Raw genomic sequence first — 15,733 nt, forward strand, 5'->3', positions numbered from 1 at the left:
GTCACACTGCTGTTTACTGACAGAGGCATCTTGTAGCTATTTGTTCCCTGGGAGTTAAAATTATATGCTTGAGCACAGAAATGATATTTAACAGTGTAGTTTAAAATGTCCCAATATGAGTAATTAAAAATGTATCAAAACTGATGAGTATGATGAAAAGAGCTTTTTCAGGCTAGACCCTGTGATGTGTGTCATGAATTTGTGCCTCAGTTTAGCAGTGCCTTTATTAGTAGTAAATTAGCTGCCTACTTTTTGGTCATCTCCTGTGATCTGCAGCCACAGCTCCCTTATACCTCAACTGTGATCTGGGTTAAGTGTCCAAATGTATGAGGATGATTGCTTGGAAAAGTAAAGCTATATCTAGATACTTTTTTCTTCTTAAAATCTAAAGGCTTAAGGAACTATTTTATATGACATATTTTTTATTCACATCAGGTTCAAGACCACTTCTTTAGCCAATTTTTCTTAACGTTTGACAGAGAACAAATTATTTCTTCATCCTTTGATCAAACATTTGCAAGGTTGTTGGCATTTACTGACCTTAAGTTTGGATACATCATAGGTCCTGGCATATTGGGGCAATAGCGAAAATTATCAGTGTTGTTGACATGAAAGTAAAACATATAAAGAAATAGGAATTGGACTGGTTGACAGTCTAAATATATATCTTAAACATTTTTAGATCTTTTAATAAAAATTATAAAGTACCTAAAAATTAATTGTAATTATATACTAATTTGTATGTCATCAAATATAATATTAAATATTTTATCAAGTTAAATAACATTAAACATATATAAATATATAATCCTAATTTTAATTTTTAAATTTTATTTATTTATTTATTCATGATTGACAGAGAGAGAGGCAGAGACACAGGCAGAGGGAGAAGCAGGCTCCATGCGGGGAGCCCGATGTGGGACTCGATCCTGGGTCCCCAGGATCAGGCCCTGGGCTGAAGGCGGCAGTAAACCACTGAGCCACCTGGGCTGTCCTATAATCCTAATTTTAAACAAAAATGTAGGATTATATATTTAAAATATTGTATTCAAAAATTATAGGGGTGCCTATGTGGTTCAGTTGGTTGAGTGTCTCTCTGACTCTTGGTTTTGGCTCAGGTCATGATCCTCAGGGTCAGGAGATCAAGCCACATGTTGGGTTCTGTGCTTAGCATGGAGTCTGCTTGAGATTCTCTCTCTTCTTTTCCTGCTTGCACAGGTACATGCATGCACTCTCTTTCTCTCTCTCTCTTGCTCTCTCAAAAAATAAATAAATCTTTAAAAAAATTAAAACTATGTATTTTTAATCTTTAGTGAATGGAAACATTTTCTACACAATATGGTAATTTCTTCACCAAAAAATGTATACCAGCTATCTAAATATTTTTTAAAGTAGATTGAACAGAAGATAGTTTCATTTAGTTTTCCATCACTAACTCAGAAATTCTGGACATATTTGTTGCTATTTGTTGAGTTAGCTGATAAAAAGAATTTATTATCCAGATTCTTCCCTGTACATAAGTAGAATATAGCTAAATCAATAGTAAACCTCAAGAAATACAGGATTCCATCACCATGTCCTCCAAATGTGTGCCATGACTAGTCTTTGTGTGATTGAGGATTTATTTTAAGTATTGTATTATTTTAAGTTATATCTCTGAATTATGATATTTATGGCCTTAAACATATTAAAAATTTAGACCTTGATAGTCTGAAAAAGACATTTCTTTAGAAAATGTCTGTAAACTAAACTTTTTCCTAAACAGATAGACCTTCTTGAAGACTTTATAAACTTAGTATTTAAATGAAAATGAAAGTTCATCAGTAATAATTTCTGGAAGTGTCAGCCATAGTATTCAGATGTTGTTAGAGTTGAATGCTTTACGTTTTTCTTTCAGCTTGAATTATTTATAATGTTCAGGATAAAAACAAGATGTGGCTGCTTCTGCTTTTAAAATAGTCTACCTCTATGACCCCAAATCTACTCCAATCCTTTAAATATAGTCATTTTAACTTTTTAACATTTGCTTTCTTTTTTTTTTTTTTAAGAAAAGAAATACTGAATATGTACGTTAGAAATCTTCTAAGACTCTAGGCTAATTGAAGCCTGAATCTATTGATAAGAGCCAGTGGAGTAAAATTTAGTGTTTCCTGGAGTACACATTTTTTTTTCTTTCCACTTGATCTACAAAGTAATTGTCTTTTTTGTTGAGATTCCCACTCACCCCAGGAACCTAATCAGTTCTTCTGGTTCTATGAACAGATTAAGTTGTAACAATAGGACTAGTAATTATACATGCAATTTAGTGTTAGCCTAGCATTGTGATCACTGAACTTGTGATTGTTCTTTTTATGCAAATATGAGAAACTTGACATTTTGCACCTTCAGAGTATGGGTCATTCTACTTGTGTGCATTTAACTTCATATGTATTCTTAACAATCACATCTTGATTCTTTTCAGGTAAATAAAAATATCCAGTTCACTCCCCAGGAACTTTATGATTGTGTTTCACAGTCCGAGTATCGGTAAGTCCCATCTGTATTATAGATAATGCTGTTGTAAGTTTTTACTGTATACAGCACCAGTTGGTGTGCTGGTGAAGGATTCTTTTTATGTCTTCACTACACTATGATTTTTTCACCTTTATTAATATGGAATAGTTCATACATACCAAAAGAGCTCTGTGGTTGTGTGTGTGTGTGTGTACACGCATATATAAAGACAGGTATAAAGTTTAAAGTGATTCTTAAATTTGTGGCCCCAAGACTCCTTTATATTTTACAAAATTGTTGAAGACCCCAAAGACCTTTTGTTTATGTAGGTTGTATCTATCTACAGTTGCCATATTAGAAATTAGAATTAAATGTATGTTCATTTCAAAATAATAACTAATTACATGTTAAGATAAGGAACATATAATTATGAAAATAATTTTTCCCAAACAAAAAGAGATCCTACATTTTTGCAGATCTCTTAAAGCCTGGCGTAATGGTAGACAAATGGGTTCTGATAGTTGCTTTTGAATTTAGTTTGTTTTAGTAATCACGTGTCATGTATCACTGGAAAACTATTGTACGTTCTTGCAAGAATGAGAATGCAAAAGGCAGATCGTGTCTTAGTCTTATTATGAAAATAGTTTTGACCTTTTTGACCTCACAGACCCCTTGAAAGCCTCTTATTTTCCCCAGACCATAATTTGAAGACAAACTAGTATAAAGAATACTCATGCCTACCATTCAGTTGACAAAATAGACCTTTACCCATCTCTATGTATATTCTCCCTTCCATCCTCTCCTTAGAGATTTTGTGTTTATAATTCTCATCTTTATGAATATATGTATCCATAAAAATGTTGACTAGTTTCACCTGTACTTAATAGCATCATATATTTTCTTTTAAAAAATAGTTTATAGTATTCATATGTAACAAGAAAGAAGAAGCAGTATAAATATGATTCTTTAATATACAGGGTGTGTGTGAAGCCTGCTAATCCTGAGCCCAGGCAAACAAATTCATGAGGAACAAAACCCACTTAATGTTGTCAGTGTTGCCCTCCAGTCTCATACTCCCCCTTCTCACCATTCTTTTTTTGACTCCACGTCAAGATTCATTTTGAGGCATGGAGCAGCAGTTGGTTTGCAGTCAGTCCTGTGCTATGCAAAATCATGCAAGAAAAAGGCTCTTGGGAAAAATGGGTCTGAGGCATATCACTCAAAAACTTAATAAGACATACATTTAAAAAGAAGGTAGGAACCAAATTAAAATAGCATCAGTTTTACACGTGTTAAATGGTTAAGAAATATGTAAATGTGTCAATAAATCTGACACTTTTTATTGAAAAAGAGGTGAAATTTGCTTGTGGAGGTGGTACTTGGAAGGGTTGCAGGTTGTGGATTAATGTGATGATGTGGAAGGAAAGTTATCTGAAATTGAATGTAAAGTTGCAACACCAATTGTGAATGGTACACATATTTAAAGTATGTGCATGTGTGTGTTTTGTGTATTCCTAAGTAGCTTGGTTCTGCTGGGTAGTTTTCTCTGTTCATCTAGTGGTTCTTACTGCTGAAATTTTATATAGGAAAATGTGAAATTTGCATCATGCTCAATTTGTTATTTAATATATCAGCGATGTTGGAACAGATTCATGTGTTCAAAACAAGTGCTATAGCAGAAATGTCTGTAGTTTCACTGCTTTATAATATGCCACTTCTATCACTAAACCACAGCTTATTTGCTATTTTTAAATTACACATATCTCTGTATTACTATAAAATTTTATGAGCAGATGCAGTGAGTGTTAACTGTCAAGGTACTTCTGTTAAACTCTAGATTGATAAATTTATTTGATATCAAGACACAGGGATTGATAATTGTACACAAATGTTACTATTACTCATTAGGTTAAAATAAGTTTTCCAAAAAATCTAAAACCATTGGACATACATAGTCTGTTGTAGCTAGGGGTAAAAATTATTTTTTTTTACCTTAATCTTCCAGACTGTCCATCACTTATACTCTTATTATAGATCTTTACTGATATGCCACATTTAAAAGTTTGTGTACATGAGATTTGTGTCAAAAATACATTTGTTGGAGGTTGGGGCGCCTGGGTGGCTCAGTTGGTTAAGTGTCCAACTCTTGATTTCTGCTCAAGTCACAATCTCAGGGTCCTGAGATTAAGCCCCACCTTGGGCTCTGTGCTGGATGTAGAGCCTGCTTGAGATTCTCTCTCCCCCTCTCCCTCTGCTCCTCCCTCATCCCTGCTTGCTAACTCTCACTCTCTCCCCCTCCCTCCGTTCCCTCCATTAATTAATTAATTAATTAACATCTGTCAAATTCAGTAATACATTAAGAAAATCATTCACCACAATCACATGAGATTTATTCCTGGCTTGTGAGGGTGGTTCAGTATTTGCAAGTCAACTTAATACATCACAACAATAAGAGAAGAAAGGATAAGAACTGTATGATTATTTCAATACAGGATACAAAATCAATATACAGCAGTCTGTTGCATTTCTATACACTTATGAAGCAACAGAAAGTGAAATTAAGAAAATAATCCTTAAAAAAATCCCATTTATAGTTGCACCAAAAACTGTAAGGTACCTAGGAATAAACCTAACCAAAGAGGTGAAAGACCTATACGCTGAAAACTGTAAAACATTCATGAAAGAAATTGAAGATGACACAAAGAAATGGAAAGACATTCCATGCTCATGGATTAGAAGAACAAATATTGTTAAAATGTCTACATTACCCAAAACAATCTACACATTTAATACAATCCCTATCAAAATACCAGCAGCATTTTTCACAGAATTGGAACAAACAAAATTTGTATAGAACTGCAAAAGACCCCAAATAACCAAAGTAATCTTTAAAAAGAAAAGCATAGCTGAAGGAATCACAGTTTCAGACTTCAAGTTTTATTACAAGGCTCTAGTGATCAAAACAGTATGGTACTGCACAGAAACAGACACATAGATCAATGGAACAGAATAGAAAACCCAGAAATGAATCCACAATTGTATGGTCAATTATTCTTCGACAAAGCAGGAAAGAATGTCCAGTAGGGAAAAGTCTTACCAATAAATGGTGTTGGAAAAACTGGACCACTTTCTTACATCATACATAAAAATAAATTCAAAATGGATTAAAGACCTAAATGTGAGACAGGGAGCCATAAAAATCCTAGAAGAGAGCACAGGCAGCAATTTCTCTGACACTGACCTTAGCAATGTTTTTCTGTAGATATGTCTCCTGAGGCAAGGGAAACAAAAGCAAAAATAAAGTATTGGGACTACTTCAAAATAAAAAGATTCTGACAGCAAAAGAAACAATTAACAAAGCAGTGTACTGAAGAGGAGAAGATATTTGCAAATGACATATTGATAAAGTATTAGTATCCAAAGTATATAAAGAACTTATAAAACTTAATACCCCAAAACCAAATAATCCAAATTTTTAAAAAGATTTTTATTTATTTATTCATGAGAGACACACACACACACACAGAGGCAGAAACACAGTCACAGGGAGAAAAGCAGGCTCCATGCAAGAAGCCCGATGTGGTACTTGAAGGACTTCAGGACCATGCCCTGGGCTGAAGGCACATGCTAAACCGCTGAGCCACCCAGGCATCCCCCAAATAATGCAAGTAAAAAATGGGCAGGAGACATGAACAGACCTTTCTCCAATGAAGACATTCAGATGGCCATCAGACACATGAAAAGATGCTCACCATCACTCAAGGAAGTGCAAATCAAAACTATGAGATACCATTTCACACTTGTCAGAATGTCTAAAATCAAAAATACAAGAAACAAATCAGATGTTGGCGAGGATGTAGAGAAAAAGCAACACTCATGCACGGTTAGTGGGAATGGAAACTGGTTCAGCCACTATGGAAAATGGTATGAAGTTTCCTCAAAATGTTAAAAGTAGAACTACCCTATGATCCAGTAATCTCACTATTGAGTATTTACCCAAAGAATACAAGGACACTAATTCAGAGGAGGGATACATGCATCTCTGTGGTTATTGCAGCATTATTACAATAGCCAAGATAGGGAAGCAGCCTCGGTGTTCATTGATGGATGAATGGATAAAGAAATTATGGGACGCCTGGGTGGCTCAGCGGTTGAGAGTCTGCCTTCGGCACAATGTATCCTGGGTCCAGGGATCGAGTCCTGCATCAGGCTCCCTGCAGGGAGCCTGCTTTTCCTTCTGCCTATGTCTCTGCCTCTCTCTCTGTATCTCATGAACAAATAAACAAAATCTTAAAAAAAAGAAATTGTGGTATATATATATGCAATGGAATATTACCCAGCCATCAAAAAGAATGAAATCTTGTCGTTTGCAATGATGGAACTAGACAGTATAATGTCGAGTGAAGTAAGTCCAAGACAAATACCATATGCTTTCACTCATATGTGGAAATTAAGAAACAAAACAAATGAGCAAAGGGAAAAAGACAAATCAAGAAACAGACTTTTAACTCTAGAGAACAAACTGATGATTACCAGAGGGGAGGTGGCTGGGAGGATGGGTTAAATATGTGATGGGGATGAAGGAGTACACTTGTGATGAGCACCAGGTATTGTATGGAGGTGCTGAATCACTGTATTGTGCCCCTGAAACTAATATTACATTGTATGTTAACTAACTGGAATTAAAATTAAAATATATAATGTCTGTCATCCCTGGCCAATATTTTGAGTTGGACCCTTACCAATGGAGCCACCCAGGCACCCAAAACTTGGCCATATCTTTGAAGGTATTGGAAACTCACTGGATAACTTGGCGGGCAGAGTCTCTTGCAGGATGGTTCCAATCAAATGTCTAAAATTATTTTGACTTTACTATTGCACTAGTTGGGAGGAGTTTTTTTGTGGAGGTGGTACTGGGGTCAAAGTTGAATAGTCAGAGTTAAGGCAGTCGTACCTGTTATTTTCTTCTTTGTCTTGCCACTTATTTTGCAGGTTTGAACTGTGATATTAACTAATAAGCTCTCTCTTATACCTAAAAGGATGATTTTGAAGATGAATGACATGTATCTAATACCTTGAATGCATAGAAAAATAGTGATTGCTGCTTAGCAGGCATCTGGTCGGAGCTTTTATTTTTGTTACTCTGTGGTTTGTTTTGAAATTATTTGCTGTCTCCACCGTGATCAGTAGCGCTCATATTCACCGCAGGTGTGCTCCACAGCTCATGGTTTTCAGATAAGCTGCCAAAAGAGAGAGGTTCTTTTGGTTTCAGTGGCTCCTCCTAGACACAGGGCCAGATGCACCAAATGAAAGGTGGCAGAGCACGGAGGTGAAAAGAGAAGAAGGATTTAACTTGCATACAGCTGACCACTTTGGGGAAGGGTGAGGAAGATGATTACTTACGTGGTCTGAATTTACTAACAGAAGATAGTATAAAATAAACATATACACTGTTTTTTCTAATTGAGGTAAAATTCACATAACAGAATTAACCATTTTAAAGTGTTCAGTTCAGGGGCATCTAGTGCATTCACTCCCCTGTGCAATCACATCTCTCTCCAGGCCTAAGACATTCCCATCACCCCAGAGAGAAGTTCGAGGCTCCGTAAGCAGTCTGGGTTCTTCCCTTCCCCCAGACCCTGGCAACCGCTCATCTGCTTTCTCTCTATGGATTTATCTATTTTGAATGTGTCTTATAAATAGAATCCTACAACACATGACCTTTTGTATCTGGTTTCTTTCACTTAGCATGATATTTTTGAGGTTCACCTACATTGGAGCATGTGTGAGTACCTCACTCTTTTTTTTTTTTTTTTAAGATTTTATTTATTTATTCGTGAGAGACACAGAGAGAGAGGCAGAGACCTAGGCAGAGGGAGAAGCAGGCTCCATGTAGGGAGCCTGATGTGGGACTCGATCCCAGGACCCCAGGATCACCCCTGAGCTGAAGGCAGATGCTCAACCACTGAGCCACCCAGCTTCCCTGATACTTCACTCCTTTTATGGCCGAATGATACTCCATTGTGCGGATAGCCCACATTCTGTTTATCCACTCATCTGTTGATGGACATTTGGATTTTTTTCACTTTTTGGCTATTGTGAATAGTGTTGCTATTTGTGTGCAAGTATTTGAATTCTTCCAATTCTTTCAAATTTGGGGGTGGGGTATATACTTAAGAGTGGAATTCTGTGTTTAACTTTTCAGGAGTTACTGACTTTTTCCACAGCAGCTGCACTGTTTTACCTTCCCACCAACAAGAGATGAGAGTTCCAGTTTTTCTGCATCCTTGACAAAATTTGTTACCTTTTTTTTTTTTTTGGATGATAGCTGTCCAAATGAGTGTGAAGGGTGATCTCGTTGTGATTTTGATTTGTATTCCCCTAAGTACTAATGATGTTGAGCGTCTTTCCATGTGGTTATTGGCTCTTTGTCTTCTTTGGAGAAATGTGTCCCCAAATCCTTTGCCCACTTTTTAGTGGGTTGTTTTCTTACTGTTGTTGAATTATAATAAGTCTTTATGAGGAATGTGGCTTGAGGCCAAAATCCTATGTGTGATCTTTCAGGCCTGACCGTAGGCAGTTATAAGGCTTTATCTGGCACTCCACCAGGGAAAGCTGCCTTCCGCATGCCAGATTTGGTACACAGCCAGTGTGTTGCACTCTTCTGGAGGGAGTTGCAGACAATGCTTAGGTCCCTTGGCCCTGAGCTTACGTGCATATCTGCATTCCTAGCCCAGGCAACTCCATTTGGTGGCCTCCTTATTGGGGACTTTGGCTGAGGGCACCTCTCAGGCACTTCTGCTGAGAATTCCTTGGAGGACTTGGCCAAGGTATTTTTCTCCACTCTGAACCAATGCTTTTCTACTCCTAGCTCTTTCCCTTTGCTATGTTCTGAATGTTTGTGTCCCTCCCAGATTCATATACTGAAATCCTGTTGCCCAATTCAACAGTCTTAGAAGGTGGGGCCTTTGGGAGGTGATTAGGTCATGAAGGTAGAGCACTCATGAATGGGATTAATGCTTTTATGAAAGAGGGCTCTCACCAGAATGTGACTATGATAGTGCCTTGCTCTTGGACTTCCAGCCTCCAGAACTGTGAGAAATAAATTTCTGTTGTTTATAAGCCACCCAGCCTGTGGTATTTTGTTACAGCAGTCTGAATGCACCAAGACCCGCACCCCTTCCTCCCCTGGGTCCATGAAAAGGGATCCTCAGCAATGAGATGATGTCCCCTGTCTACACTATGTATCATGTGGCCCTAACTCAGTGCCATTCTATAAGGGAAAATGGACCACTGGGGAACTGACACCTTTAATTTTGTCTCTCGTTTTCAGTGTTGCAGCAAATGAAACAGTTGATTTTACTTTCAGTTTGGCTTGTTGTCCTTATTAACCACCTTGGCACCTGGCAGCTTGACATGTTACATGTTCTGGGTATTAGACCCTATCAGATATAGCAAATATTTTCTCTCTGTACATTGTCTTTTCACTTTTTTTGATAGCATCCTTTGCCACAAGTTTTTTATTTTGATGAAGTCCAATTTATGTGTTTTTCTTGTATTGCTTGGGCTTTTGGCATCATATCTGTGTGCATTGCCAAAACTAAGGTCATGAAGATTTACCCCAGTGTTTTTTTTTTTTTCTTAGAATTTCATAGTTTTAGCTCTTATGGTTAGGTCATTGATGCATTTTTTAAAAAAAGATTTTATTTATCCATGAGAGACACACAGGGAGAGGGAGAAGCAGGCTCCATGTAGGGAGCCCAACGTGGGACTCTATCCCGGGTCCCCAGGATCATGCCCTGGACTGAAGGCAGCACTAAACCGCTGAGCCACCTGGGCTGCCCCATTGATGAATTTTTGAGTTAATTTTTGTATATGATGTGAGGTAGGGGTCTGACTTCATTCATTTGCATGTGGGTATCAAGTTGTCCTAGCATCAAATGTTGAAGAGACTATTTTTTTCCCTTTGAATGGTCTTGGCACCCTTGTTGAAAATCAGTCACCCAGGTATGTGAGATATATTTCTGGACTTTAACTTTATTCCATTGGTCTGTATGTCTGTATGCCGTTACCACTGTTTTGATTAAAGTTGCTTTGTATTTTGAGTTTTCAAAATTGGGAAGTGTGAGTCTTCTAAACATTATTTTTCTTTTTCAAGATTTGACTATTTGGGGTCCCTTGCAATTCAATGTGAATATTAGGATCAGTTTTTGTAAAACAGATTGTTGGAACATTGATAGGGATTGCATTGACTGTGTAGATTGCTTCGGGGAGTATTATGGTATGCCACTAATTTAGGTCTTTAATTTCTTTTGGCAATGTTTTGTGGTTTTTAGTGTACAAGTCTTGTGCCTCTTCAGTTAGACTTATTTTTAAGTATTTTAATCTTTTTCATTTCAATTCCATTTACAATAGAATTGTTTTTTTCATTTCCTTTTCTAACTGTTCATTTCTAGCGTGTAGAAATGGAATTGGGGTGCCTAGGGTAGCTCAGTCGGTTAGGCATCTGACTCTTGGTTTTGGCTCAGGTCATGATCTCAGGGTCATGAGATTGAGCCCTGCATGGGGCTCTGAACTCAACACAGTCTGCTTGAGATTCTCTCTCTCCATCTCCCACTTGCTCTCTCAATAAAATAAATAAATAAATCTTTTAAAAAAATGGCAATTGATTTTTTGTGTGTTAATCTTTTATTTTGCAACTTTATTGAATTAGTTTATCCTAACAGGTATTTTGTGGATTCTTTAGGATCTATAAATAGAGATAATTTTACTTCTTTGTTTATAATTTGTATGCTTATTTGTTTTTTATGCCTAGTTGCTCTGACTAGAATTTCCAGTACAGTGTTGACTAGAAGTGGTTGAATATGGGCATCTTTGTTTCGTTCCTGATTTTAGGGGGAAAGCTTTTAGTCTTTTGCCATTGAATATTATGTTAGCTATTATATGCTGTTTTTATATTAGCATTGTATTCCATTTTTCTTTCATCTAAGATACTGCAAATAGAAAAGTTCAGAGAATTGTAAAACAAATATCTATTGTAGACTTTCTTCTTGTACCTAGAAAGAATTTTGGAAAAACTGCATCAAATATTGTAATTAGGGGATCCCTGGGTGGCTCAGTGGTTTGGCACCTGCCTTTGGCCCAGGGCGTGATCCTGGAGTCCTGGGATCAAGTCCCATGTCAGGCTCCTGACATGGAGCTTGGCTTCCTTCTCCCTCTGCTTGTGTCTCAGCCTCTCTCTCTCTCCCTCTCTATGTCTATCATGAATGAATGAATGAATGAATAAATAAATCTTTAAAAAAATATTGTAATTAGATCACTTAATTTCACTACTGCTGTGTCATTTTGACAAAATTAGCCATGGAAATGAATCAAATAACCACTAAAATTATTTTTTAATTGATTTGATCAAATTTCCAGTTTATTTTGACCTGAGATTTGGTCAAAGTGAGTTTGATACCCATGATAGGACAATTTATTTATTTACTTTTTATTTTTAGAAGATTTTCCTTGGGATGCCTGGGTGGCTCAGTGGTTGAGGGTCTGCTTTCGGCTCAGGGTGTGATCCTGGAGTCCTGGGATCGAGTCCCACATCAGGCTTCCTGTATGGAGCTTGCTTCTCTCTCTGCCTATGTCTCTGCCTCTCCCTCTCTGTGTCTGTCATGAATAAATAAATAAAATCTTAAAAAAATAATAAAAATAAAAAGATGTTTAGTTGAGAGAGAGAGTGCACGAGCAGGGGGAGGGGCGGAGGGAGAGGGAGAACCAGACTCCCTGCTGAGCAGAAAGCCCAATTTAGGGCTTAATTCCAGGACCCCAGGATCATGACCTGAGCCAGTGTCAGACACTTAACGTACTGAGCCACCCTGGTGTCCCCATGATAGGACAATATAGAGAAACTGGCAGTTTCTCACGAGCAACATAGAATTACAGAACTAGAAGCAACCTCCAGTCTTGAGCTCTGTTCCAGAACAGATCTGAAGTTGGGATTGTTTAGTTTGCAAAAGAGAAATAGGATCACTGTAAGAGACACAAAATATTTGTACTATTAGATGATGACTTTTTCTTTTTTTTTCTTTTTTTTATTTAGGCTCATGTCAGCAAATGGAGTTTTTTTAAAAGGCCCAATATAAAGGAAGAACTTTCTAGAAATTGATAGGAAATGGGCTACGTCTCACAGTTGTGGGTGTTCTCACAACCTGGTGAAAACCAACATGATATGGCTCACTAGGGATGCTGCAGAATGGCATGCAAAGGCGTTAAGGTGCCCCCACATCTACCCTTCTGTCACACTACAGATAAGCCCTGGGGAAAAGGAAGTTAAGAATTCCTGTCATGATGTAGTAGAGACCAAACATACACGATGGAGACATGCAATACTTTCCCCAGTCAGCAATAAGAACTTGCTGGAGAGAGCGTCTGTAGGTGATAATCCACTGTGAGAATGCTGACTCACACGGATGAAGAAACCAGATGCCAGTAGGATGAAAAGCTGAGACAGAGCTCACCTCCTAACTGAGAGGGGGAGAAAGAAGACGACCAGACCCAGAAATAGATTCAAAGTCTAGTTACTGAAGGAGTTTTGTTTTTCTTTTTTTCCTTTCACATGTGGAATAAATTAGGCAGAGCAGGAATGGATCAACCCTTTTTGTTTCCTTTGTAAACTTATGAGAAAACGTATTTATGTTATGTCAGATAAGTTATGAGAAAATTTGATGCAGTTTTTCTAAAATTTTTCCTAGGTTACAAGAAGAAAATCAACAATGGATGATTATTTTTACAGTTTCTCTCCTATTTTGGGATCTCTTAGGATCTTCCAGATAATTTTCTGAGTAGTTATGAAGAATTGATGGCAACATAACACTAATTTTAAGCCCTGTAAATATGGGAGACTGGACTAGAGTAACACAAAACCAAAAGTCAGATTTGAGAAACCACACACTTGAGGAAGTGAGGCCACTGAAAATATGGTGTATTTCCTTTTGCTGTCACTACTACTCTCATCCTAATCCCTGCGTTCCAAAGGGTGGCAGGGGAGGCAGTGAAGAGCCGTGGCTAGTAGTCCACCCCCAACACCGTGGAGATGGCCCAGAGCTTCTTAGAAGCCAAGAAAGTCATAACAGTGTAATTTATATTTAAAAACCTGCCATTTCTCAAACACCTAATGTGCCAGATGCTTCCCTAGTTGCTGGCTGTTCTTCGTGAGTTTATATAAACCATCTCCCAGTAGATTTAAATAGGTTTCCATGAAGTATGGACTCTCGACACCAGATATGATGGGTTGGTGCTTTGATGACTCACAGATCCCCCAGTTTGTAGACCCAAGTCAGCTTTGTAGGCTTAGTCTTAGGTAAAACTCTGAGTAGGCCTAGCATGTAATAAGCATCACTCCCTGCCCCTACTTCTGGCTCAAGAGTACTTAGCTAGTAGTTTTCATTTGTTAATTTAGCAGTTTTAAGAGTTGGAGCTGTCAACTTCTCATCTCTTCTCTGTTTATCTGCTTCTGTCAGGAGGTGCATTCTCTTAGTATGCTCCAGGCTACCTGTTCTTCAGTTAAAACATAAATATGTGATGTAGGCTACAGCATTGCTTGCCCTTTGGATTTGAGCACTATACCATCGGCCCATCTCCTGCTGGGAGAAGCCCTTGGAGACCATACAAACTTTTTTTTTTTAAGATTTTATTTATTCATGAGAGACACACAGAAAGAGAGAGAGAGAGAGAGAAGCAGAGACACAGGCAGAGGGAGAAGCAGGCTCCAGGCAGGGAGCCCGATGCAGGACTCGATCCCGGGTCTCCAGGATCACACCCTGGATCAAAGGCAGGCGCTCAACCGCTGAGCCAACCAGACGTCCCAACCATACAAACTTTTATAAGCATACAGCTTTGCTTCTTTGCAGCAGGTCTGCCATGGGAACCCTCATTCCTGGATTCTTGGAATTGCACCAAGATCTCCGCATTGACTGAGAATCTGTGCTAAGTGCTTATATCCCAATATTGTTTAGTCTAAGAAACTATAACTGTCAACTATCAAAGAATGTATTTCAAATCCCAGTCCCAGTATTATCCTGTTGAGATTTTTTTCATTTATCTGACTAGCTGTCTTACAGTGATTTAAAATTTCTTTATCCCCTAGGGAAAAGTTAACCATTGGATGCCGCCAACTGGTTGAGATGGAATATTCTATGCAGCAGTGTAATGCATCTGTTTATATGGAAGCCAAAAACAGGGGATGGTGTGAAGACATGCTCAACTATAGGACCTAAATGCTGAATTATAACTTAAAAGGAATTGCATTTATCTTCAACAACAACAGAGTAGCTTTCAACCTTTTAAGTCAAACCCAAGACACTTGGGGAAAAAAAAAAAATGCCTCATAGGTGCAAGAAGGTGATTGCCTATTGCTGAAAATCACATTAAGGTTCTAAAGAGCCTAATGCATCCATTGTGGGATAAACTGTGGAATCAACTCATGGAGTTGACGATATCTTCCTACCTCTACTCCTGACACTGAGCCAGTCCAAGGAAAGGAGAGCCATCTTTTTAATCATCTTAGGGTAGGAGCCACTTTGGCATCTGTGGAAGGCCTGGGGGCAGCAGCATTCTCTGAACTCTCAACATGGGTACAAGATCAGGGACACTTCCAAACCTCAAGAAAGGATTAAGACGTGGCCATGCTCACTGTGCCCCACAAATGAAATCTTACCCTAGGCTGTTTCGTGATCAAACTGTCTTCCATGTAGACCTGGTGAATGTAACACATACCCCTCCACTTCTCCTAAGGTAATGTAAGTAGAGTTTTGACCTACTAGCTATATAGTTTCTTCTCTTCTTCCCTGGGCTTGTCACTTTTCAATGCATTTCTAAAGGGAAGAGCAGGGGAGACCTCTATACTGATTTTTCCCTTAAATGTGAAACAGCATGGATTTATGGGATTAGGTGGCAGTGACTCATGTTTGCCCCTAGCTAAACCAAATGTTTGACTTCCTATGTAGTTATACAGTAAGTTGGAAATCCTTGTTTACTAGAGTATATTATGCTTTTGTTAATACATTAGATTAAATCTAATTTGCTAATCTATGATGTTAATTTATTTTTTACAAAACAATAAATTTTATTTTTACTAAGATTGTGCTTTTCATTTTACTTCCAAATGTGTTTCTGAACTGTGTACAAGGCATGATGATAAAAGCAACCCTCTGCAATAAAAGAAAATCTATTCAGGATTCTCAGTGTCAAT

At 37.9% G+C, this 15,733-nt stretch overlaps 1 protein-coding gene across 9 annotated transcripts in view; it reads left to right on the forward strand.

The window, feature by feature from the left end:
- Nucleotides 1-15,620, forward strand: part of SWT1 (SWT1 RNA endoribonuclease homolog) — a 94,926-nt gene extending 79,306 nt beyond the window's left edge. For 5 of the 9 annotated variants that reach the window (XM_025430089.3, XM_025430094.3, XM_025430095.3 and 2 more), the window contains 2 exons: nucleotides 2,462-2,526; nucleotides 14,630-15,620. In XM_025430089.3, the coding sequence (XP_025285874.1) occupies nucleotides 2,462-2,526; nucleotides 14,630-14,759 (195 nt within the window). In that variant the 3' untranslated portion in view covers nucleotides 14,760-15,620. Of the gene's footprint in view, nucleotides 1-2,461; nucleotides 2,531-3,606; nucleotides 3,855-12,583; nucleotides 12,758-14,629 lie in introns of those variants that run through there. The other 4 variants (XR_003129088.3, XR_003129090.3, XM_025430093.3 and 1 more) reach the window with 4 other exon arrangements.
- Nucleotides 15,621-15,733: the final 113 nt, after the last annotated feature.

The sequence above is a fragment of the Canis lupus genome, chromosome 7, assembly GCF_003254725.2.
Source record: "Canis lupus dingo isolate Sandy chromosome 7, ASM325472v2, whole genome shotgun sequence".
Lineage (NCBI taxonomy): Eukaryota > Metazoa > Chordata > Mammalia > Carnivora > Canidae > Canis > Canis lupus.